Source organism: Amblyomma maculatum, chromosome 2 (genome assembly GCF_055883805.1).
Source record: "Amblyomma maculatum isolate TAMU_Amacu chromosome 2, ASM5588380v1, whole genome shotgun sequence".
In the NCBI taxonomy this organism is placed as follows: domain Eukaryota; kingdom Metazoa; phylum Arthropoda; class Arachnida; order Ixodida; family Ixodidae; genus Amblyomma; species Amblyomma maculatum.
In genome coordinates, this window is record NC_139345.1 from 40,798,299 (window position 1) to 40,824,017 (window position 25,719).

General features: G+C 41.0%; 1 protein-coding gene across 1 annotated transcript; it reads right to left on the reverse strand.

Moving 5' to 3' along the window:
- Positions 1-4,039: 4,039 nt before the first annotated feature.
- Oseg5 (intraflagellar transport protein Oseg5) lies at positions 4,040-25,668 on the reverse strand. Its single transcript, XM_084591913.1, has 18 exons — positions 25,559-25,668; positions 23,302-23,552; positions 22,244-22,354; positions 21,871-21,939; positions 21,356-21,555; positions 19,917-20,054; positions 17,158-17,282; positions 15,189-15,362; positions 14,353-14,427; positions 13,725-13,888; positions 11,251-11,315; positions 10,411-10,543; positions 8,898-9,045; positions 7,075-7,246; positions 6,554-6,643; positions 5,569-5,741; positions 4,825-4,948; positions 4,040-4,221 (listed from the first exon to the last, which is right to left on the reverse strand). The coding sequence occupies exons 1-18, from the start codon at positions 25,666-25,668 to the stop codon at positions 4,165-4,167; spliced, it is 2,379 nt and encodes a 792-aa protein (XP_084448039.1). The 3' UTR covers positions 4,040-4,164.
- Positions 25,669-25,719: the final 51 nt, after the last annotated feature.

The following is a 25,719-nucleotide window of genomic DNA, read 5'->3' on the forward strand; positions in this document are numbered from 1 at the left end:
CGGTTGGTTCACACTGGCGACTCGCGGAGGTCGCGCGGTTCGATTCATCACGGAGGGGAGACCCGCGACAAGCGCCGATCGACACCGGGTGTTCACACCGGTGTGCGACTCGCTTCACGGCAACCCCCTCTACGAACGAGATTTGAACGAAGAGCTGACTTTCGCGCCTTCATGACCTCTGCCACTGCGCTAGGGGTAGATCAATTCGGACTCATTTCTGGTATGAATATGTGCAATTATCAGCGAGGAAGGAGATCTTATGGTTATGCCATGTTTAGGGCTGTTTCGACTGCCAAAAGCGCTCTAGTTCGACGAAGACGGAAGTGGCGGTGATGCGCTCGCCGTTGTCATGCGGTCTCGCGAAATAGCAGATCACAAACTCGCATCATGCCCGAGCGTCGAGCACATGAACAAGAATACGAGTACAAACGTGAATTAGTACGCTTCACTCTCTGTGATCCTTGACATGTGTGCCCAACAACTGCGGGCGCAGTAAATCGTGCACACGCGCGCATGCACGCTTGAATTTTCCCGCCCAAGTAAGATCGATGGCAGAAGCGCCGCGGGTTAGCTGAGGACTTCTGCAACTTGAATTTGCGTCGCAAGAAATCGGTCAGCGAGCGACTCCCTCAAACGGGTCGCCGGCAACTCCTTTGGGTCACCCCTTCGTGACGAATCGTGTCGCGAGACCTCCGCGAGTCGCCAGTGTGGACAAGCATTAAAGGTCTACTCCGGCTATTTTTCGATGCTCATAGATATCAACGAAATTTGCACCAGACATTCTTCTCACCGTCAACATTACGTGTTCCAAAAAGCACAGTTGAGGGCGCCTTAGTTTTCCCGCGAAAAAAATTTAAAGATAGCGTTCCGGGACCCGCGAGCCCGCGACACGCGCTGCCAGACCGAAAAGTTTTACGGCCAACACTGTGCTTGATGACGTCACAGTCGTGCATGGGTTTTCGAGCAGACGACGGCGACAATGTTATATTTTTGTTTCAGCTGAACAACATTGTTAATGTCTTTTTTTTTTTTCTGATATTTTAGCAATGTTACATATAAAGATTGGTATAATGTGTCGATAAGCATTCAAACAACATAAATCTAACATGTATGCAACATAAATGTAACAATCATGAAAATGTAGAGAAACCTTACACAAGCATGTAGGCCCACCTCTCTCGATGGTACACAGCTTGCACGCTTTGCAGACCACAATACAGTACAACTTCATAATACAGCACAACTCCTACACTCGCCTCTGAACAAATAGCATAGAGTCAACCTTTTATATTCATCGCCAATGGGTGTTCTACGAGTGATAGTGGTGAATGGATAATAAGCAAAATGTAAAAATATTAGGGCTGTGCTTGCATTCTAAGGTGGGCGTCATTTTAAAATTTTAGTTGCAATGAAGTGTTATTGAAGAAACATGATTACTCAAAGAAAAAGGACAAAAGTGCTGGACTTGGCATTTGAATATACATGCTATGTTGTTTTATAGTTATGGTTAAAGTATTACATTAAATTTCTGAAGACACTATTAAGACAACACTTCTTTGTAATATTAGGATGTTTATAATAGAACGTAAAACATTATATAACATTATAAAAGCATTCAAGTGTCAGTATTTGTGCAACATATGCTTTTAATATTCTACTAATGTTATTTTATGCGACGTTAGGCACCGTTAAGAAAACTTAGCTAACAATTTTATAACATTATTCTAATGTTTGGTGCTACCTGGGTATCTGTCAAGGTCACTTGAAGGTCAAATTCCCATGCACGGAACCTTTATTCAAGCAGTGAAGCTATCACTTCAAAAATAGCAGACCATTCCCCTATTTTGAGAGGTGATACCGCTTGTTTTTGGCTTCCCTCCACCTGTCCGCGGACGAGGCAGAGCCAGTGACATGGTCACATGGTGCACATCCACTTACTGACTCCAGCGATTCCGTTCGTCGGGTAAATCGATTCTTAATCGAATCGGATACACTGTGCTACCTGGTATGCAGTTAGACAACACAATTGAAGTTTAGTTTCAATATTTTTTTCTTTTGAGGCGCCGTTTTTTAAACGCGCTCCAAAGGTTCGCTCGAAGCCGTTGAAAATCTCGTGACTCTCCTTAATCTGTGGTTGATTTAATTGACACCCAGAGCAGCAGTGAGTCTGAACACGCTACATTTACCGTCCTAATTCAGTCATGTGATTCAGTTATGACAGCCATGACGATGGAAACCAGGCTGGAACATTGCCGTCAGCATAGTTTCATTTTCATCGTTGGCCTCGTGTTGCGTTTGGTTTGGTTTGTGGGGTTTGATGTCCTAAAGCAACTCGGGCTATGAGAGACGCCGTAGTGGAGGACTCTGGAAATTTCGACCACCTGGGGTTCTTTAACGTGCACTGACATCGCACAGCACATGGGCACCTTGCTTTTGGCCTTCATCAAAAAGTGGCCGTCAAGGCCGGGATTCGATCCCGCATCCTTGGGAACAGCAGTCGAGCACCGTAACCACTGCGCCACCCGGCAAGCTGTTGCATGTTCAGTTACTATTTGGCACCAAGAATGCAACTCAATTTAGAACTTCCATTTTTTTTTTTTTTTACAGAGATAATGGCACATAGCCCAAATATTCTGGGAAAATGTTCATGATTTTTCAGGTACAAGTATATCTTTACAAGTTTTGTAAAATTTTTTTTGTGCAATCTTGCTTTTGGCAATCAAAATTTTGTTGCAACACACATTTCATTGTTAAAACTTATGTATATATAAAGCATGTTAATTTAACTTTGATTTGATGTGTTACATAAAAAATTTAATCCAAAAGCTTGCGCACAAGAAAACACTACCAAAACCTAAAATAATGGTCATTCTTCCCATGTGAAGGAAAGAGTTAACCTGACTAAGTATAATGATTTTGACACACCCTCTCTCTCCACTGGCTGGATTTGGTGCGACACTGCTCCCTGTGCAGCTGGCATGACCCCTTTTCTCTTATTGGCTGCAGTTGAACTCATTACCTTCGCCCACTTTGCCACACATGCTGTTTCGAGGCATCAGTCAATGACATAACTACTTTTTCACAAGTGATACTCGGGTAGTTTACACGAACACGGCAAAGTCTGATCGAGTCGGCCTGTTGAGATAAAATTCGCTTGTCTGGTTAGAGGGTTAAACAGGGCCACCCCGCACCCAGGAGACAGGAAGCGACAACTGTCTGGATGTTTCTCCTCCTCCAAGCATCTGCACATGGTTTCTTTGCTCAACGCTGGGTGTAGAAGCTATCCCTGCCACGTTCATGCCAACTCAGCCCAACATCTGGAGCACTCAAGCACAGCCCGCTAGCATCCGGGTGGTGTGCATGACGTGATGACGTCACAACTATTTTCGATATAGGCGACAGAACACAGATCAGAACGTGCTTTTCAACAGACACAAGCGTGATACATGAGCCTCCGGACACTGCTGTTCTGAAGTTTCACCCGGACATAACGGCTTTTTCGAAGGTGACACATTTAGCGCTAGCGCTACGAAATGCCGCTATATTCCGTGGATATTTAATATACGTTAAGGCTCGTCAAGATCTGTTCTAGATAAAAGTTATGTATTTTTTTTTACCTTGGGGAAAGGAATGGAGGCAGTTTAACATTGGGTCAGCCCAGATAGATGAGAGAAAGATTGGCTTTGCATGATTTTGCATAGTTTAATGTGTTTTTATATTCTAATTGTTGAGACCTTTTAAACGGTATATGACTCGATGCTGAAGTGCAAAGTTCTATTTTAGTCAAAACTAACTATTGGTACTTAATTAGTGACATCTTATTTGGTTTAAGTTATCCAATGATGGTGGGACTTGAAAATGTACCGTAAGTTTAATTTTTAACAAAAATCAATGAATTCTCTATAATTAATTAATACACATAATTAGTAAAGTGGGCATAAATGGTCAGTAGAGTTCACCGTAGCACACAGTAAGTTAGAATTGTCACCAGGTAGGCCTCCCTAGTTTGACCATGGCTGAATTTAAAAGTCAGGTTGACAGAACAAGGTGCTTTCTGGGTTTGTAGCTGAAATAGTAAAGCTCTTGCTGTAATAATTCCTCTAATCTCGCTGTACACATTTTAGGATGGAAAACATTGTGTTTAGTACAGATTTATTTGTATTTCTAGTTCTCATACTCTTCAGCCACTGCAGCACTGATTTTCGCCCAATCCACTTTGACCTGCAAAAACAAGAAAAGTGTACAAGAAAAACAGATCCCTTTGTACAATACTGATTTCTAGTCATCTATAATGACATCTTATCACTAGTTGTTTTACATGTCTTCCAGGCCAAGCACAGAAAACAAAGCTAAACACATTCCCAGCCATAGTAAAGGTGAAAAAAGCTTTCTTCAATTTTTCGGTCACAGCTGCCACAGAAAACTGTAGGACATGCATGGGAGAAAAACTGGTAGTCTATGGGTTTTGACAAATGGACTTCTTGCACTAAGGTAATAGAAGTGCCTATTTTTATTGAAGAAAATTTCTGACCAATGCTAACACATGCAAATTGAATGCTTCATTAGAACACATCTATATTTGTCCTTTTTTGAATCAATTTCAGAAAATCAACACCCTCAGCAGACCTTTCCCAAGATGCATTTTGCCTCAACTTGTCCTTGGCAAGATCTTCTAACATTCCATACCACAGTGACAAGTAAAATAGAAATGGACCCTTCAGAAAGCCCTCTCCCTTTTGCAGAAAAAAGAAATGCACTTATGTAAGGGGTTGAAATGCTAAAAGAAAATATTATAGCTAGAAAGAAAAGAAGAATAAAAACAACCTCCTTGTTGTACTTGAGGAAGAGAGGACTGGTTTCCTGTTTTCCGAGTCTCTCCAGAGACAACATTCGATGGCCAAGCACAGTGTCTATATGAGTGTTGTACTTCACTGCAAGGTTTAAGGCCCTGAATGCGTGAAAATGCAACCACCAGTTTAAAGATTAGAAAGAAAAGCCTGTTCTGTAGGGATGATAGCTGCTCGCAAGTCTTAGCACATATACTAAACCGGATAAATCTCAAAAACTTAGCGACAAATTCCTCTCAAAGGAAGCCCTTCAATGGTACCATCTGAAAGCCATAATGTCTCAGTTAACCCCATCTCACAGATACACTTGCCATGCATCTAGTATTTAAGGGAACTAACTGCCCGCATCATCACAAGAACTGGTCAGTGCTTTTGGTTGGTAGGCTTCCTTCGAGGGGCATTCAATACTGCATTGTTGAGTTCTATTCGACTGCATGCAGACTACCTCTATATAATATCAGAGAAAAAAACAGACACAAGAAGAGGAAAAAAATTACTTGAAAGAAAAAGGTAACCACCAAGCATAGTGCAATAGGCATAATATAGTGATAAATAACATACGCAGAGCTAGATTAAGCTTTATACCAGGCTTTCTCACAAACGTACACAGCAAAAATTGAGAGACAAGTTGAAAATTGCATCAGGCATTAAATTTATACCTGGAAGGTTCCAACTAGCAGGATCAGGACAAAAAATTAGCAGCCTGAAAGGCATCATTTACCTTTCCCATTCATGAAGGCTGATGTTCATCATGATCGCACGAAACCAGAGTTTGTTTTGTAGAAGTATATTCTCAGCTTCTTTTTGGTTTCCACAAAGAAGGGCAAGCTCTGCTGCCCGAACTTCACTGGACTTCTGCGACTTGATGTACTGGAGGTAAAGCACCTTGTCAACCTGCCCAACAGAGCAGTCAAAGCTGTTCTTTACTTGCGGGCAAACGAAGCCAGAAAAATAAATCTGCCTCCTGTTATGAGATGCCTACTGCAGCCATAAAAAGCATTTTAATGTTTGCCACACACAGATCCTGGTGACCCGGTGCTATGAGGCAAGCGAACCTTTTTACTATACAAAGCTGTTATGTAAAGTAAACAGTACAATAGAGTACTTCGGTACCCAGCAGAGTATGCCTACATGCATGCTGCTTTTAAGATCACAGTGTGAACAACTCAGATGTTGTATTTGCCTCATCCCTCTTCCACCTTTCATCCTTCCATTGTCTATGTTGATCATAGTGCTTAGCAAACTTACAAGCAAAATAAAAACAAGCAGGTGTTACAAAATAGCAGCACTGCTGCTTGCATGCTGCTGTAGTTGTTTGAAATGTAGGCACATAAGAACTAAAAAGAAAGTTTAGCTGCGACACCTAAGCATAGAAGCTGGCTTAAGTGGTCTCTTTAAAAAATCTACTAAACAGTCCGTGAGGAATATGTCACAATCATGTGAGATGACCAACTGTTCCATGGTACGACTTTCATGCAAGCAAGCACTAGATGGCAATGTGCTCTGCTGCTTTTAAAAAGGCATTGTTAATGAAGTGAGGCTGACGACAGCCGTAAGCACAGTGCATTCCAAGACATTAACAGCCCAAACCACAGTAAGCTAAATATCTGACATGGTTGTTACATCAAACCTGCAGTACTGTCAAAGGGAGGGAGTAAGAAAACAAAAACAAACATGTCAAGCCAGCTCAGCAGGCTATTCAATACCTCATCAATAGCAGCGTATGCAGCTTCTGCTGTGTTCAGTTCTCTTGCACCCAGGGCCATTGCTGCCAGACAGCCCCACAGAGTAGGAAGCTGCAAAATAAAGAAATACTGCTTGTTGTGTAGAAACAAAAGCAGCCACTGCCATTTTATATTATTCTGAAAGGGTGTTTTATTTGAAGCTCAGGACGGTATTCGCTGACTGAATACCGTTATTCGGGCCAGTTCTCAGGCTTCACAAAGGCTCTAGGCTCCACTTCATTTGCCTCTTCATTGCACCGCGTGAACTGCTGTCAGTCTGATCATTACATAGGATTTGGTGAGCTATTGAAACTTGTGAGTTATTTCACAAATATTTTGCTCCTTTTTCAAAATTAATTTTTCACTGTGCAAAATGGTCACTGAGCTTGACTATCTCTATCATAGGAAGCAATCGTGCAATGTATGAAAATTACTATGCCAGTCCTGATAAAGTGGCTATTTTAAAAGTCTAACAGAACAAATGATGTTTAAAATATGGTTACCTTAACAAACCTACATAGACGAAGAGCATCGTCCCACCGTGAAGATGTGACGTAACCATGGAGAATCGATGCATAAGGAGGAACAGCAAAAGACACTAGAGATCCATCAGTCCTTCGAATCAATACTGTTGATCCAAGGAAGCTCACAATATGTGGATTGTAGCCCAGGTCACTGAAAATAATCATACAGAAGGCATCAAAAGGAAGCATTTGTTTACATATACACATATATATATATATATATATATATTAATGCGTCATTTATTGCCATTTTACGCTATACATAGTCGAGGGTCGACAGAATACTCTCCGGCAAGCGAGAAGCGTAGTTGCAGAAGAAAACACCCAGTCGCCAAATAATGAAAAATGCTTTTCAAAGATGATGTTTTCAGAGGGTTCCCGCAGGAGTCCCAAAACGTCATGTTTTAAGGGGCCCCTGAAATGGTATATCCTCCAATATTCAAGTGGAATAAATTCATAGACATGGTCGATGGAGTTGAGGATGTGCGTGAAACCGATAATTACAAATAATTTTTTAAAAAGTGCTCCTAGCAACCATTTGCAACCGACTGGGGCGACGCGTTTCCTCTGTGCTAACCTCATTTGCTGGATGCACCCACTCATTGGGCACTTCCAACAGATGCTGGCGGAATGAAGCATGGTGGGGTACCGTTGCGGCTTGTTTTCGTTACTTTTGTACCAAGAACTACATTGCGCCAGCCAAAGTTGGGTTTCGCCTGGTCAGCTGCAGCCAGAACTGCGCATGCACCGTTACCACGGAAACTTGCAGCAATCACTGCGCGGGTGCTCAATGGGTGAAGCAGTTGACGGTGAGCGCATGTACTGTGCGTGACATCTTCGCTGACCACTAAAAGCTGCTTCAGACAACCCCGAAGCAGTTGCCTTGTGTGAAGAAGCCCATCAGCGTAAGAATGAAGCTTGAAGGGCTAAGCGTGCATCGGAAACGCCTGAAGAGTGGGCAGATTGTCTCGCCAAGCGGCGACGTCATGATGCAGAGCGAAAGACACGTTGAGCCGATGTCGAACCCCTACTGGAACAAGAACAACATTGGGAAGGATCACAAGATGCGAAGAAGACGCACTGGATGACCAAATGCACCATTTGAATGGCGGACAGCACATGGGCAATGAGAACATGCTAATCTGACTGTAAATAATGAGTTTGGCTCTGTGTGTTCTGTGTGCTAAAGGCTGTGGCATCGGTGGGACGTGACAACAGTCAATGCAACCATGTATTCAATTTTGGAGCTAACTTTCCCCGAATGATCTGCTGAAACGCTCCAAGCAGCTAATGTTTGCGCTACATGTAAACAACGGATTCCCATTTACAAAGTTAGCCACAGGTATCGGTATCCGCCAAAGCCGCCCGGTTTACCAGTGCTCAACGATGTTGCTGAATGGCAACTCTCGCTCCTATATCCTGGCCAGGCTGAGCTAAGCCATAGCCAATTTTTTTTCTTCCATGCCAGCATGCATTGAGTTGAGGGGGTAGATGAGCGCGTCATTTTCGATTACTAATGCTTTTGGTGTTAGTGAATCTAGCTTAAATATTTTGCATTGAGGAGAAAACTGATGACATGCCCATTACTCGTGCATGTTTTCTAGTTTTAGTAAAGAATTTATCAGCTTTTTAAAAGCCTTTCAAAACTATTTGGCGAGCGTTTGTTTCACTAAAGATCGAACCTTCTTGGAATTCATTCTTCTGCATTCTTCTGTATACATTCAAAAGGTACACGTGCCTCCTGTGCTTGCATGTATCATCGTATCTGTATTAACCCAGTGCATGTGCTCCGCACAGCTTACGTCATCTCCTTTTCTGTGACTGTGCTAGGCAGAAGGCTATGATCAATCCAGGCAACATCTGGGTGGTTCCATATCATCAGTTTACTTTCCTGTAGAGAAGCTAAGATGCTTGAAGTGTCATTCCAGCACAAAGAGCCCATCATGACACCTGCACAGTAATTAGGATTCTGTTACTCATACCATATATACACACACAGTATTTTCAGTTAAAGGTGTTTTATATTTTATCAACCGGATTCGTTTGTGCATTATGCTGTGTGCACAAAACTTTGACATGGCATACCTCCTCTTTTAATATGAAAAAGTAACACTTCTCAAATAACACAATAAATGCAATACCTTATAGCTCTTATACAGGCTGAGCACAGATACATGGTGCCACAGAAAGTTCCCATTTCAGAACAAATTTTATGAATTTTGCTTGCAGCTTCATTAAAAGAAAGGATAACAAGTATCAAATGCGACCGTATACAAGTTTTCGTACAGATCATAAGATAAAATCAACAAGGCTTATTTTGTAATACTAAGAGATTTCAGGCATGATTATTATTGTGTGTTTAGGCAAGGTGTGGTATAATATGCGGACTATAAGAGGAATTGTAATGGAGTGTTCTATAATAGACTGACATCACACAGAACGCAAGGATCTTTGCATTTTGCATGCAATGAAAGGTCAAGCCCATAGCCAAGATTCAACCCTGTGTCTGCAGGCTCGGCATCTCAGTGCCACAGCCTATGAGCTACCACAGAGAGAGTGAGAGTATGAGTGTTTGTTTGGACAGGTGCTCCACAAGCACTATGAACAAATACTGCAATTAGCTACCCATTTCAGAGATTATCAGGCTGACCTATATGTGCCAATATGCATCTTACACCCTCCATCCAAGAACTAATAGTTATAACACACCTAATTTAAACATCCTGACCCTCTCACCCAGATGCCACATGAGTTTTAGCCACATTCTGTAGAAGTTTTGCCAGAATAAAGCTCATATGAATGCACAAAATTAATCAAGTTGATAGTTCACTGAAAATAACTGAATTCATAAAACCCTTAGTGTATGAAGTGCTCTCTAAAGACACTGCAAATGTTAGCAAATGAAACAGCAATGACACTAAACTTCTTGTTCATTTAATTTTACACATTTATCAGCAACAAAATTATGCATCTTAATTATAATTATGTGCCCTAATTACAATATGTAACAAAGAAGCAAGGCAGTCTATTTCATATAGCATGTGGAGACTATGTAAAAGATTACACATTGGCTAGACCACAATAAATAAGAGGATAAAAAGAAAAGCTTATTACTCATATTTTTGTTCATGACACATGTTTAACGGGTTCTCATAAGTGATGTGTGACCAGAAAATTTATGTCAAACTGCATCAGTGACATATTCTTCAAACAGGCATGCATTCCACTATAGTTGTGCCTTAATAGGCTGCTCAGGTTCTTCACAAAAAACTGCTCAATACTGACAAAGAGTAAACCATCTGCAAGTTTCCTTACCAAGCTTGATGCTTTGTAGAGTTTTCCCATCCCGCAGACTGATGAGGTAAAGGTCTTTGTTTTTGTCAATGATGGCCAGTCTATGGTGGATGGATGGCCCACACTGGTCAATTCCCACTTGAGTTACTTCAATCTAAGTTGAATAGCATAACAGGAAAGCAGGAGGGGTAAGAAAAAAATAGTTTCTCACCAAAAAAAATTTCGAGCTGCATCACTCCATAACAACATGCATGGACATTCTGACCACAAAAAGCAAAATGTGCAGGGTTGAAGCAATTTGAAAACACTGATAGGTTTGTAAGCTAAGCAAGTTTTAAGATAATGATATTATACTTTACATCGCTAGTAGTTTGGAGCTATGTGGAACCTAGAGCCTACTCATATAAGCAGACCTGCAGGAACACAAAAAAAAAAAAAAAACCCAAAATATTTTAACGATGTTGAATTATTTGTGGTGGTTTTGATATTTTTTTTTAAAACACAGCAAAGCATTTAATTTACATGTGCAATTAGCAGAGAAAAACTGCATGGACACACCACTGCAGAGGTCTGGTGTGAAGTGGCGCACTTCTACTCACAAGCATAGCATCTGTCCAGTCTCCTGAACCTCCGCTCTGGTGTTCTTTCCCCTTCCCAGTGCTGGCACTACCAGTTGCAAGATGATGGGCACAAAGCAGCACATTTATGCAATGCACACTGGTCTGATTGGCTGAGATAGGTTCCACAGTGTTGCAAGCTACTCGCGAGATACAGTACAGAATGCTGTGCCTGATGATAAGTGCAACATTTGTGTGAAACTAACCATCTGTGCACATATTTCTAGTTGCTTTTAACACAGACCTTGTGTGTGTATGGTTTTCCATCTCCTGCTGGTTTCCCAGTTTGTGTGTCAAAGAGGTACACCACTGAAAGCCATATGACATTCTCAGTGAGACACTCATGAGTACAGTGAGCAAGCCACGTTAGGAAAATAGTTTCTTCCTATACTCTCACAACTGTGCACACTTGTATACATGTAAGCAAGAATGTTGTCAAAGAAAAGGTCTGTGAAAAATGCCCCTTAACAGAGCAAAGATAGTGCCTCTCAATGAAAACTTTATCAAATGACAGAAAGCAAGCTCTCGTCTGCCAACCAATGTTTGATGAGGGCGTTCAGCTTACAATAAACATTACAAGGATTTCACCCTTCTCTAACCAGAGCTGTAGGTCACAATATTACACTCATCATTCACTCCATCATGGCTTTCGCAGTTAAACCTGACCATCAAAATGCAAGGATTTCACCTAATGTTATGTGCTGCCTTTAAAATTTGGAACCAGCAAGAGAAGACTAGCTGGCAAATCATTTTTACTTCCAATACACAGACTCCCTTTGAGATGAATTTGAAAAGAACAGAAAATTTCAGTAAAAAAAGATGTGCAAGCATTCTAGGTGTGTCCAAATGTATGCTATATCAGTAAAATGGCCTTCCATGCCGAGAGAGGATAATTGGTAATAAAACATTTGTTGCACAATGCATGAAGTGAGCTGAAGACTGGGTGCACCAAACCACGCTAATGTTATAATAGATGAAAACGGCACTGCTCTAGATTATTTTTTCGCTCTCATATCTTTATGGCAGTACTGCACATTGGCTTTTTTTTTTTTCTCTCGATTTGTACCATATGCTTGGAGGGTGTCTAGCAGGCTCATCATTACGATTTCTATCCCTCTCTTCCTGAAGCAGAGTTGTTACCCTTTCCATGAGTAGGCATACCAAGAGCCTTTCTGAAAGCCACAAGCAACGCACAAAGTACTGATATCCAGCCATCTCTGCACCATGATAATGCATGCTGTGACGCCATTTTATTTAGAAATGTGGCCTTAGAGTTTTGACTTCAAGTCAACAATCAGGCGCATTTTGTACATATGCATGTTTTAGTCGGTGGACGGCACCGGAATGCCGAAACGCGACCATGTCATATCTCCACTAGTGCACCATGAGCGCCTTACATGAAGTCAGCGCGGTTCACCGGTCGCTGTTGAATTTCATCTTAAGCAGGCTTTTTTTGCAATGAGTCCTGTGGGGAACCAATAAATGGTCTTAAGGTTACTTTATCTTTTCCTAGTTAATCTTTACTTTTGTTGTTTATCTTAACTGGGTTATCTTAACAGGAGTCTACTGCATTTAACAGTACTGTGTGAAAGCATATGCAGATAACTTGTTCTGTCACAACTGATATCAAATCCAGACAGAGATGAGAAATAGACAACAGTAGACAACCTATATTTATCACGTAGGTTTTGCTATAGATATAGGATCCAGCGTTAAGGTATGATTGCGCTTGCATGTTCCCGTGCTCAAGTGTTAACGTATATATCTAACCAAGTAAGATATCTCTGGAAGGTCCGGTGCAAAATCACCCACAAACTTATAAAAACCCCAAGTTAACCAATAAGGTACGCTGGCTTTTGTGCACACTGAAGAGTCTGGGAGTGAGAAACTGGCTAAACAACCACAAATCGCAAAACATGGCAGCAAAAACACACTTTCAAACTGGCAACGCCAGTAGGGACACTGAAGACGATTTCAATCGATTCTGACTGAGTTTGCTGTGCTGTAACATTTAACCGTTTGGCTTTCTTGTGGCTCAGATGAAGTTTGTTCGGCAGCAAACAGTGTATATACTGCAGAGAAATTTGGAATAAAAAAATAGGATATTTCTCTTCTCCTGCCAAGCAATCCAAACTTGCGACAATGATGCGGCGAGACTGATACGAACTAGACTGCAACCACTGGCAGAAAATATAGATGGTGATGTGGTTTAGTCTCAGAGACCGGAGATGGAGAAAAAAGTGTTGTGCTAGTGCATTTTGCTTGGGAAACAGTACATGACAGCGATTCATGTATTTATTTCAAGTTTTTTCTACAGAAAACTTAAACCCCGCTATTTAGTGTAAGTAGCCTTCTTTCCATTGGAACTTGCTAATTAGTTGGCATATGCCAATTTTAGACTGTCCTCAGTGTCGGGCTTCTACATGGGCAATGTGCAGTTGTGATCACAATAATACAGAGCATATTTCAGTTCTCAAACTCTTCTCATGCCTCACCCAGTGAAGACTATACTCAATAGTACATACGTTATTAGATACAAGTTGTGCATGCGAGTACGTACCAAAAAAGAGCCACACATATAATTGCTTTGCGGAAATCGTGAGAAAATTCAGTACATCATGGCGTGGTCTGTATTACTGCGGCCACAGCTATTCATATTCGCATAATATAAAATAAACATGGCCTTTTAGGCCAGCTAAAAAACAAAATCACTGATACCTTTCTCATCAGCTTTGTCTCGCACTGCCAGTAGGGCATTGCTGAGGGCCACTGTGAAGTGGTTCAGCATGTCTGGCCGCATCCCAACCCACTTGGGTGCGCAAACAAATTTGCCATCATATGTGTACGTGTAGAGGCCGCCACTCTCGACGAGTACAAAGTACCTGTGGAATGTTGTCACAAGAGCACAAAAGGCAATTAGCATCCTCAATTAGGGAACGTAAATGCAGTTGACCGCTCCAGGTACGATGACTATATACTGAAAAGGCTTAGCGCAATTAACTTATACATTATGAAGCAAACCCGACAGTATGACTCGCATAATGGCCATTGCAGAGTCTTCTGTCATCTTCTGTCATAGGCAATGAAACAAAAACATAGAAGGGATTGAAGTCTAGGCCTCGTATCATTACTGTGACAATGCACATATAACTACCTGAAAGTGTACCGGATATTTCCAGCCTTGGCCTTACTGCTGCCTAGCTTTGTTATTCATCTTCTTGCAAATACATTCGTGTAAAATTCTTTCCTGTAATAATATACATTACCATGACTGTTCTGTGACACAATCATTACAGTGCTCAAACTAAGGGCTCACATAATTTGCAAACAAAATTGCATCACCTACCTCTCAGCCTGCACGATGAGGCAGATGCTGCCTTCTCTCAGGTCGAACATATGAGGGGTGTTCCAGTTTTTCATGCTGTAAAATATTTGCTATGCTGACTGCAAGTGCCCAAAGACACGCCACCTTGCATTTTAAAGCATTCATACGTGAAGCTCCTTTCTAGCTCAGTAGAACGGAGTGTTGTGTAAGATCAAATTGAAATAAAAAGTAAGCACAGGAAATAAGGTGCTAAAAAAGGCCTACTAATTTATTGAAAGATAAATGAGATTATCACGCCTTACTTTACGTAAAAAATGAAGAGAAATCTATTATCTATTATCCTTTTCATCTGTTATTAGGACAGAGTTGAGCTTTTATGAATGTGAAAGTACTCATGTTATAGGTAAATAAAAAGAGAATATTTAGTGTAGTATTTGCCCCACCACGGTAGCTAATTGGTTAGGGCGCTTGAGTGCTAATCTCAAAGATAAACGGTTCAATTCTGGCTGCAGCGGCTGCTTTTCAATGAAGGTGAAAATCAAGGCACCCAGGTACTGTGCAATGTTAGTGCATTTTAAGAAACCCAGCTGCCTGAAATCCCACATCCCTCATACCCTAAGTCACATTAGGAGATTAAACCCTCTATACAAAACCAGTGTAGCATCCAACATCTCATGACAACCTGCCCTGTCTACCAAAAAGAATGTATACATTTAGATAAGGCGGATTGCTTTTTAGCACGAAATTTAAAGGGGACAAGACAGGTGTTAGAAGGGTTACATGCAATATAGCCCACTGTAGAAGAAATGCTGCTGATACACTTCAATATGCAAGCAGTGGAAATGAAGGGTATGCACCTGTATATGTAGCACTGGTTCGATGTCACCACAATCAAGTGGCCAAACATCATAGAAATTTTGATGATGCTATCTTGAAAGTCCAGTGTTTCTTTGATGTCCGTCATGACATTTTTCACCGCCACCATTTTTCTACCCACCGTAGAGATCTCAAAATTTTTCCATTCAAGCCTCCTAAAAATAACAATGAAAAAACAAACAAAAAAACAAAGTACAGATGAACGTCCAATGACAGTAGCCAGTTCAAAGCAACAACCATAAGCCTTTATTTCTTTCATTGCGTTGCATAGTTGAGCACCGCGAAAATATCTTCCATTCTTTTCTGCATGAAAGCATTTTTTCGCTTAGCCATGAAGCACACAACGCAATGACTAAATAATTCTTACCACAGTTTAACTTCCAAGACCAAAATAATGTCACAAAATCATGCAACAAGATAAGCACTGTTTGCATGGATAAATATGCTATACGTTCTGCTATTTATACAACACACTGAATAGACTGTTTAAACAAGTTATATCATTATACAGCATGAATCATTTTTCACAAGCAGCATTGCCATTAGTGTTTTCAAATAACTGCTCTCAGTGACAGTGTAGGAAAGTGCACTGAAAGTAATAACCATGTATACTTGACATTCTAGCCCTTTTCTTCCCTTTAAACAAAGTCTTGTTCTGGTGCAGTATGCATATCTGGCATTTTTCTAAGGTGATCACTTCTAGCAGCGGTTTTAATTCCTCCATTGAAAAAAATTTTTGTTCTGTACATATACTGGGTGTCCCGGCTAACTTGAACCAAGGGTTACAAAATAATATATTTGAGGTAGGTCAGTGAAACCAGTTGCATACAACTGCTAGCCTCTTTGTGCACCACAGGCAATTTTTTGTTTTGCAATTACTTAATTAGTTAATTATGTTAATTTTTCTAACTAACTAAATATTCACCTTAGACCAAAAATGTGAATTGGAAAGTTGTAGAGCACCTTCAGAAACCCCCATTCCATTAATTGCGATAAAGAAAGCCCCGACTGTATCTCTTTTTCCAGGCTCAAAAGAAAGCCCGCAAAATACGAATAATGCCACGTGACTAGCGCATTCGAGCACCACGATTGTGGTGCTCTCAGTCGTGATTTGAGCGAACGAAATCAGCTGCGGCCGTGACTCGATGGTCCCGTTGCAGCGGCCGGCTGAAATATTAGGAATGGTTGGAGCCAGCTCGAGTTCACCCGTCGCCACTGATATCTTGGCAAGGCCTGCGCACCCCAGCAGCCTGCGTCACGACAGGCGGATGGCAATAAAGTACCAGCAAATGGTGTGAGTGCGAATCTGAGTCTAGTCACATGATGTCATCTCGCCTCTTTACCCAAGCCTGTACGCGCAGATTCAGTGGCTGATACCTTATTGCTCATCCGCTTGTTGTGACTGCAAAGTAAAAAATTGCCTGTAGAGCGCAAGGAGGCTGGCAGTTGTATGAAACTGGTTTCAATGATCTACCTCAAATATATTATTTTGTAACCCTTGGTTCAAGTTAGCTGGAACGCCCGGTGTAAGTAATCATGCATGCAGTAAGTATTCTGGGGATTAGCTTAAGTAAGGTGAATCAATGCCAAAATTTGACCTCAACCTGAAAGATCTAACCAGCAGGATCATAATATAGTAGAAACAGTTTTTAGGTGAAAATATATTTTTTTTCATTGAAAAAGTGGATACTTATTGACATAAACAGTAACCTTAAAAGATAGTGTACAAAATTTTTACTGGACAATAAATAACATAACAATTATGCGATTATAGAAGCAAAAAAAATGTATGCTTTCAGTTAGCTCAGACACAAGGTTGGAATTTTTACTGCAGTTGCCCTAAACGTTGTTAAGTGCAACCCTTTACATCTGCCTGTACAAAAAGCACTGGCTAAAAGACTAGTGACTCATACAAAACCAGCCTCCTCTTTCTGAAAGGTAAAAGCTTACCTGTCAATAAGGTGGGCAAATATGACCTGCCCATTGCCACAAGCACCTGCCACTTGAGTCCCATCACTTGACCACTCCAGGGAATAAATGCTCTGTGTCTGAGGTTTGTCCAAGGAGTATGACCACTAGGTAGGAGAGGAGGAGTGACATAACAAAGCAATAATCATCTCAGCTTAGAAAAGAAGGCAGATATCACCTAGCTGTCACAGTTATTACTATAAAAAAAATTAGGAGGACACTTCAGTTCCACCATTAAGGGTATGATGCGATAGCAAGCGCACCCAGACGATGCTTTTTCAATTTTTAAACTTAAACAAATTTTTTATTTGCTTTATATGTATATTTTTTCGTTTACAGCAGAAAGAGAAGTGACATCACTACTAAGCTTGGACGCCGCTTGTAGAAAGTTGACATGTCCTAGTGTGTGTTCAGCGGAATATGCTGTGTGTGTTCAATGCAACGCCGGGGAATTACACCATGACGCAATACCGTTTCACACGCAGAGACAAGAGACATAGTATTTTAACTTTTTTATGCTTTAAATTTCTTTGTACACCAACACTTAGCATTATGAAACATTGGCTTTCTGTTCTGAGCATCCCGACACCTTTGTATCCTATTTTTTCAAATGTTTCATTCATTCAATTATTTCAATTAGTTGATAAATTACACATTTTAAATTTTCTTAATCAGCATTATCAAGCATTCGGTTTTTGCTCTGAGCATTTTGACTCCTTTGAAGCCCCTTTTTCCAATTTTATTACCTTGCAATTATTTCAATTAATGCAGAAATTACACACATTTTTTAATTCGCATTAACAAGCATTCATTTTTTTTTCATTTCTTTAATTCAACAATTAATTACAATGATTTCATTAACTTGGTATCGCCTATCACACACCAATCAATCTTCAATCACTAGAACCACAAATTACGATGATACAATTTTTTTACGTAGCCTCCGATTTTTGCCGACATGCGGTGCCAACAACTCCTACTACTATGACGCCGATGGCATTTCAGCCGGACAAGCTGTATAAGATATCACTTAATATGCTAAAACTTTACACACAATTTGTTTATGTGCAACTATGGCTCTAAATATTGTTACAAATGAGGAGAAGCAGGCAGTGGCATGGCCAGGAGCGCTCGCACTAGGACCACCGGCCTTCACTAAAGCTGTCTCATTGTCATCGGTAATCTTCTGTCTGTTCTCCAGCTTGCTGCCTCGTAACATTTTGGTTAGAGGTGCAGGGTACATTCATTATTCTTCCTCATCCTGGCCCAAAGCCTCGGCGCCCTGTGTCTGCTTACCGTCGGCAGCGGGCTCTTGGGAAGCACCATCTGGCTGTTCCCCAGCCTGCTGGACTGGACGCGACCTCACCGTTACACCGCCCCGTCCCTCGTCCCGACCACAAGATACGACAAAGGAGAGACATAGCCAAATGACTTCACCGACCTAAGACACCACCCAAACAACCACAAGCCACGAGGAGAGACCCGATCAGCTGACCCTACTGACTGACATGACGACTAGAACACCCCACTGAGCCAAGAAGCCACCACACATGGGGACATCACTCCTGTCTGTGCTATGCAGTGCATTCCTCTTAGCCCCGGCCATAGGATATTGGCAACCTGTGGCCCAATAACCTCTTGGGTCACGTTTAATCCGGTCTTTATCGTGGCGGCAAGCCGTTATCTTACTTCTTTTCTGTTGTCACTAACCTAGTCATGCCCATCGTCATGTCATGCATCTGTTTATCTTCGTCATTCTTCCTTATCCATGATCGGGATGATCCCTGAGTGGCTCCAGGTAATGTTACGGATGAGGAGAAGTGGGCAGCGGCGCGGGTAGGAGTGCTTGCGCTAGGCCTGCCGGCATTCACTGCAATCGTCTCATCGCCATCGGTCATCTTCTGTCTGTTCTCTGGCTTGCTGCCTTGTAACAATATGCCAAACGTGGATGCTTTGCTACTGTATCAGCAGTATAGTCCTCTTTTGGCAGAAAGGCCATGTGTGTGTGTGTGTGTCTGTGCGTGTGTGCGTGCGTGTGTGTGTGTTGGTTGGTTGGTTTGTGGGGTTTAACGTCCCAAAGCAACTCAGGCTATGAGAGACGCCGTAGTGGAGGACTCCGGAAATTTCGACCACCTGGGGTTCTTTGACGTGCACTGACATCGCACAGCACACGGACGCCTTGCTTTTCGCCTCCATCGAAAAGCTGCCACCGAGGCCGGGATTCGATCCTGCGTCCTTGGGAACAGTAGTCGAGCGTGGTAACCGCTGCGCCACCCCGGCGGGGGGTGTGTGTGTGTGTGTGTGTGTGTGTGTGTGTGTGTGTGTGTGTGTGTGTGTGTGTGTGTGTGTGTGTGCGTGCGTGTGTGTGTGCGTGTGTGTGTGTGAATAATCCAACTTCTGCAGAATAAGGAAGCCCCTTCAGAGTGCCTCCATATTCAAGAAGTGTTTCCTCTTGAGCACTTTCCAGCAGGTGACTTTCAAGACGCATGCCAGTCCTCTGAAAAAGCATCTCCAACCTATGAACCTGCACCCTTCACTCACCAGAGTGCATGCAGCAGCACAATGAAGAAGCAATAGTGAGGAAAAATTGAAAGCGCAATGGGAAGTTGCTCAATGAAAAAGTGAAATGACAGCAAACAATGCTAATGGATGTTTGCCACAACTCATCACATGACCGCAGATGCATTTTTTCCCTCCCGTTGGTCACTATGCTTAGCACCCAGCCATGCTTAGACACTTACCCCTGTCTTGTCACAGAGACGCAAAGAATTGAATGATCCAACCGCAAAAAGCTCGCCGTCTGGGGTCCAGGCAACAGATGTTATGGGATAGTCATTCACCTGACTCGAATACAATATGTGTCCAAATATGTCCCATAGCTGAAATGACATATGGCAAATAAACAAAAACAACAAAGAACAGAGCACAGCATCAGGACTGCCAACTTGCTCAACCATGTTAAAAGAAAAAAAAAAGAGAGAGATATTGATACAAATTCATTTCGAGCTTTTCAAAAACCATTTAAGAATTGTATATTCAAAGTGCAATAATTGTGTTATGGTACATAAATTCAGAGGCAGTGATTTGTATAAAAATAATTTTCAGATTGTGGAAGAGTACTGAAGAGTAATTAATGAAATGGCTATTTACGAATAAACAAGGCCACAATGCAGTTTTGCTGCAGACTCAGCTTCACAAAAAGTCCAGCACAAAAAGTCAACATGCTTAAAGATGCTTGCATTTGCTTGATAACTGGGATAAAAGTCTAATCACTAAAGCAGTTAATGTGGTAAGCACTACTTAGCAGTCCTTAGTTTATAGTTCTACATTTGATAACGTTTCACAAATTAATTAAATTCTGAATATAATTTTGGCCTCCTTAAAGAAAAAGTATGTTGACATTTATTTACTATATGTTTATGTCAGTTGAAAGCTTTTGCATAAATAAATGAGTACCTCACTGTGGCACTGACAAATAAAGCAGAGCTATTTGAAACATAATTTTTATAACTGGCAGTCCCGTTTCATCATGGTAGATGGTATCTCCAAATCCTGATATTAGGAACCGAATATAGAGTTGGTACAGTAACTTTATGCAACTCTATGGACGTGATGACTGACACATATTCTAGGCAAAGTGTAGTGGCAATATTGAGCATAGCATTAATTCAGATGTATAGATTTTATTAAAATACTGCTGACAGCATCTACGTTCTTCGAAAGAAATCAATAAGCTAAAAATGGTCATGTCTATCCCATAAACCAGTGCAGTGGCAGCTATCACATGGCTACATATAGGGACCTGTCTTTCTGAAAATATTAGAAGAAATGATGAGAAAGCATAGTTGAGCTGCACGAGAAATGGTGAGTAGTTGCAAGAATAAAGTTAAGGTATCTGAAGTTTCTTCAAGCAATAACAAAAATTATGCTAAGCATTGCACTCAGTCCCATACATAAAGTGCAGTAATGAACTGCAAATAACATAGCTGGATGACAGCCATGAAGTTTTAACACAGCACAGTGCAGCGTTTGGCTTTGCCCTCACCTCTTTTACAGTATTAAAGTATAAATTACGGCCAGAACCTCCAGCTATGCACTGGCTATTGTATCAAAGGAGACGTATAAGAACATGCCAACATTTTCAATCCCTGAGTAAAGACAACCGATGACAGCTTCATACTTTGTATTTGCAATCTTCAGAGCCAGATAAGATGAGGTTGTTGTTGGTGTTCCAGGCCAGAGCCAAGATAAGGCCATCGTGACCTTTCCACTGAACTGGCTTGGAGTTGGGCTGGAGGGGCTTGACCACTAAAAGGGCACCAATGCTGTACAGGACTTGGTTAGAATTGGGTCCCCATGCCACGCAGTAAATGGGTTGTGCTGCAATAAGTGTAAAAATGCATGCACCTAAATTTCTTTACCAATAAACTCATTAACAGAAACACAAACTTGGAGGTAGCGACATTTCCTTCAGTTTGGCAAAGTTCGTTGTGACAGTGTCTCAAGCAGGCAGCCAAAAGGTCCTTTTGAGTGAATTGCCATTCCAATCCACCAGTCCTTTATCAGTGTCAAAAGTGAATGGCAGTCCCCAAGTTCAGTTCCCAAGCAGGCTGTTTATTTTAAAGATCTGGCCCTAGTTTTTTCTGCACATGCTAAAACATCATCCGATTTAGATGCCCATAGTGCAATACTTACGGTGCGTTGCCAACGTGGACCGTAGCATTCCATTCCTTGACCATATCTTCAAAATGCCATCTTCACCAGCTGAAGGTTAAAAAAAAAAATTCCTTGCATTATGTCACTTTCACTAGAAAAAAACTTGCTTGATATATATTGACATTGTTCCTTGAAATAATGTTCAATTTGCTGTAAAACTAGGTAATGCCATACAGTCACAGCATTTCATTCCTTGACTTGTGGGCTTGGGGTGGGAGTCAGTTTACTGAGTTGGACTATGCCCTACCTATCTACAACCGTGGCTACAGCAGTGTGCATATTGCGCTTTGGTTTCAGTTCTTTGAAGATGTGCATAATCAATCAGTGTTTGATAAATGCAATTCATGCTTACCTGTTACAAGAGCAGTGGCATCAGGGCTCCATTGTCCCGCAAGCACTGCACCCCTGTGTGCATCAATTGCTTTCTCAATTCTGCCAGTCTTTGAAAGGAGGTACAGTTTGCCTGCAAATACAGTTGCCTTGCCAGTTAGGCCTTGCGGCAAAGTTACAGTAAATGTGCAGTAAAAGGTTCGCTCTATAGCCAGGAAAAAGCATGACAAAACACAATACTATCAATATAGTGACAATGCAAGCATTAAATGTTGTAGCATGACTGCTGCTGTTGAAAACTTTTACAGGTCACAGGAGGAACTTGTCGATATTCCTCCTCTCTGGACAGTCGGAAACTGGTTTCGCTGAAGCTTCTATCGTGCCAATGCAAGATGAACACAGCAGCCCAGTGAACAGTATGGTAGCAACCAGGGAGCCCTCAATGCAAAGGTGCTCTTAAATGTATTTCACTCCCAAACCATGCTAAGTTGGAATAAGTATAATGTGCCATGTTGAAAGATAGCCTTCATCTAAATGAGCTCTACATGAGTGATCTATAGACATTAAAGAATAAACTATAGCAAAGATACTGACAAACATGTTGATGGGAAGAAACGCACTGAAAAGTAAGACACACTTGAAAAACTATACAAAACTAAAATACTTATGCGCTTAAATTGTTGCCTTAGTAACAGAGACTTTTATAGAGTCAATTATAAAATGCTATTTAATATTTTTACAGTGTATAAAAATGCTAAAACAAAGATGAATTTAAATTTTGAAAAAAAAAAAATCCATTCAGACTACTTATCTGCTATTTCTAGCAGGTTTTGCAGATAAATGCAGTTTTTATCTAGGAAGCTCTTCCGAGATACCTTGTACTAAAAAGATACTAAAAAGTGTTATGCACACACTATATACTTCACACCAGATAATTGGGTCTATAGCCTTTCCAGGGCTCACATGCATAAAACACACAATGAATTAAGCACAGGTTTGCATTCATATCTGAAGCATTTCTGCATGCACAAAAAAGAAAAAGCCCAGACAGTAATTCACATGGTGTGATACATCCCTTACCATCACTGGCTGTAACAAGTATGACATCAGCACTCCCAGTGTTCTTGCGGGCTGTCAGGCCACTACCTGCTATTCGTGGAAGCGTGTGTATTGATGTGGGATAGAGGTCCTCTGGAAGGTCAGTGAGCTTTGTAGTATCCTTAGAGATGAGGTTCCATGAAAGTATTTGATGGTCATCACTACAGGACAGCACCTCATCAGTTGAGGCCCAGGTGACCCCCGTAGAAATTTCAGCATGTGTATAAAAAATGCTGGTTAAGGCCCCAAAATATGCAATGTATAAGTATATGCAGATAAAGGACCAAAAGTAGCAGTGATTGTTGAGCTTCCAAGCACAGTAAAAGACACGTTACATTAATATCAATACAACAAACAAACTCTGGAGCATACACCAAGAATCAGGGAGTATAGATAACTTTTGAGAAAGAACTGGAGGGACAGAAACAAAAATGTGGATGATAACATGCACAGTTCTTTTGGAGATAAAGAGGTGGTCTTGATTCAACAGAAACAGAAAACAAAAAATTGTAAGCATCAGCATTGCAGCTGATGTGATTTATATATAGGAAACTTTGTTTGCAATCTTATTTAGTTGACGTTGGAGAGGCAGCACGAAGGTAGCTGCTATTGCCGCTCTTGCTCATGCCAGAATTTTCACAGCAAGTGCCCATAGTAATGAAATGAGATGAGTCCACGTTTGTGCGTACGAGACGCCAAGCTTGTTGTGTTACTATTTGAATAATTGCTGCACTCTTCCAATGAAGCAGTAACCTTTTCCTAAAAATGTCCTACAATGCATCAAACCACACCATGGACAAAGTAATTTATTTATAAGGTAGGCAAATAATTTGAGATAGCCAATTGTTTATCATAAAAAATTACAGATTTACAACTTGAATTATCACTTATGATCCTCTGAAAATTGCTGTACCTTAGCAGTCAAATAATTAGTATCAAAAAAAAAAAAACTAGGAGGGAAATGGTTGTGGTAGACTACACCATGACCGTACTCAAGTGGCAGCAGCTGCGGCGCCAGTGCTCGAGTCCAGCTGTGACTACATGTACATTTTGTAAATCTTGTACTAAGCTCCAGTAATATGTTTATTATATGAAGGATTTCCTTTTTATAAACCTGCTTTTATTTCTCTTTGAGCCAAATGAATGTCCTTCTTTAATTTCAGGTGAGGAATAATTGTTCTCGCTGTACAGGCAGCTAAATTACACATTTTGTTATTTACTTCTCCATTCTTTCTGTTATTCTACCAATATGGTGCTGTCATGACCGCAGCATGACCGAAGTATATATCACGATTTGCGCAATCATGGTTTTGTTCTTGTAGCTGGGTCGTTAGTTTTTCTATGCATAAAGTTTGCTACCTGTGATTGTACAACATGTTTAATTCCCTTCTTTGACACATTACTTACAGCGACTTTGGTTAGATGTGTAGATGTGTTTAGATATATAAGTATAAATAACTACTTGTTAGGTTTTGTGTACACATGCAATGAACAATGTTTTTTTGCCCATTATTAAGTTGTATTATAGCATCTGCAATGTTCCATGGTATCTTTGCATTCCTAGTGTACATTTTGCAGAATGCCTGCTTTTTATAGAGCTTTGTTTTAACTTAATTTCAGTGCAATTCGGTGCAGTTACACAACATGACCAGTTACAACTTCTCCCGCATAATACATTGGAACAAAGAACAGCGTCACTGAGATTTCTGCACGGCCGCTGCATATGCACAAAATGTAAACAAGGTTCCTTAATGACAAAGATTCATTAAAATATTTTTCCTCAACTTTTTCATTTCGTGGCCTTTATGTTTTACACAGAGGCATTCATTGCTTTGCTGGTTTTGAACTGATATATTTCTAAAGTTTGCATGATATTTTATTTACTTATTAAATGCCCAAAACATGGCAGCATTGACATCAGGTACTTCTGCCACAATTTGCGGGACATACGAATATATTCTTTTGTAAAAAATATAGATTTACATGTCGACATTGCGCAGCATTCAAGAAATCGCTTGCCGCATCTAATACGCAACAGCAATGACAATTCAGTTATTGTTTATGTATTTGATCCCTCGACAAATTCTACACAGAAGAGGCCGCGCAGCAATGTCCCCCAGCTCCCCTCGAAAAAAATGTCTGGCTACGCTACTGCTGAAGGTGGCAATTGTCAGAGAGACAGATACGAGATTCCACTGCGCAAAGACAAGGGCAGCGTACTTGCTTACGTTTAGCTTACAGCATTAAGCCACCGTTTGAGGGCACTTGAACAGAATTGCAAGCAAACATAAAAAGCATGGTATCTGTCGCCGCTGCAAGAAACATGATGTTGTCCACGCACATGCACATGTGAACTTTACTTTAAATGGGAATGAAGCTGAGAAGAATGTTAAATAGCAC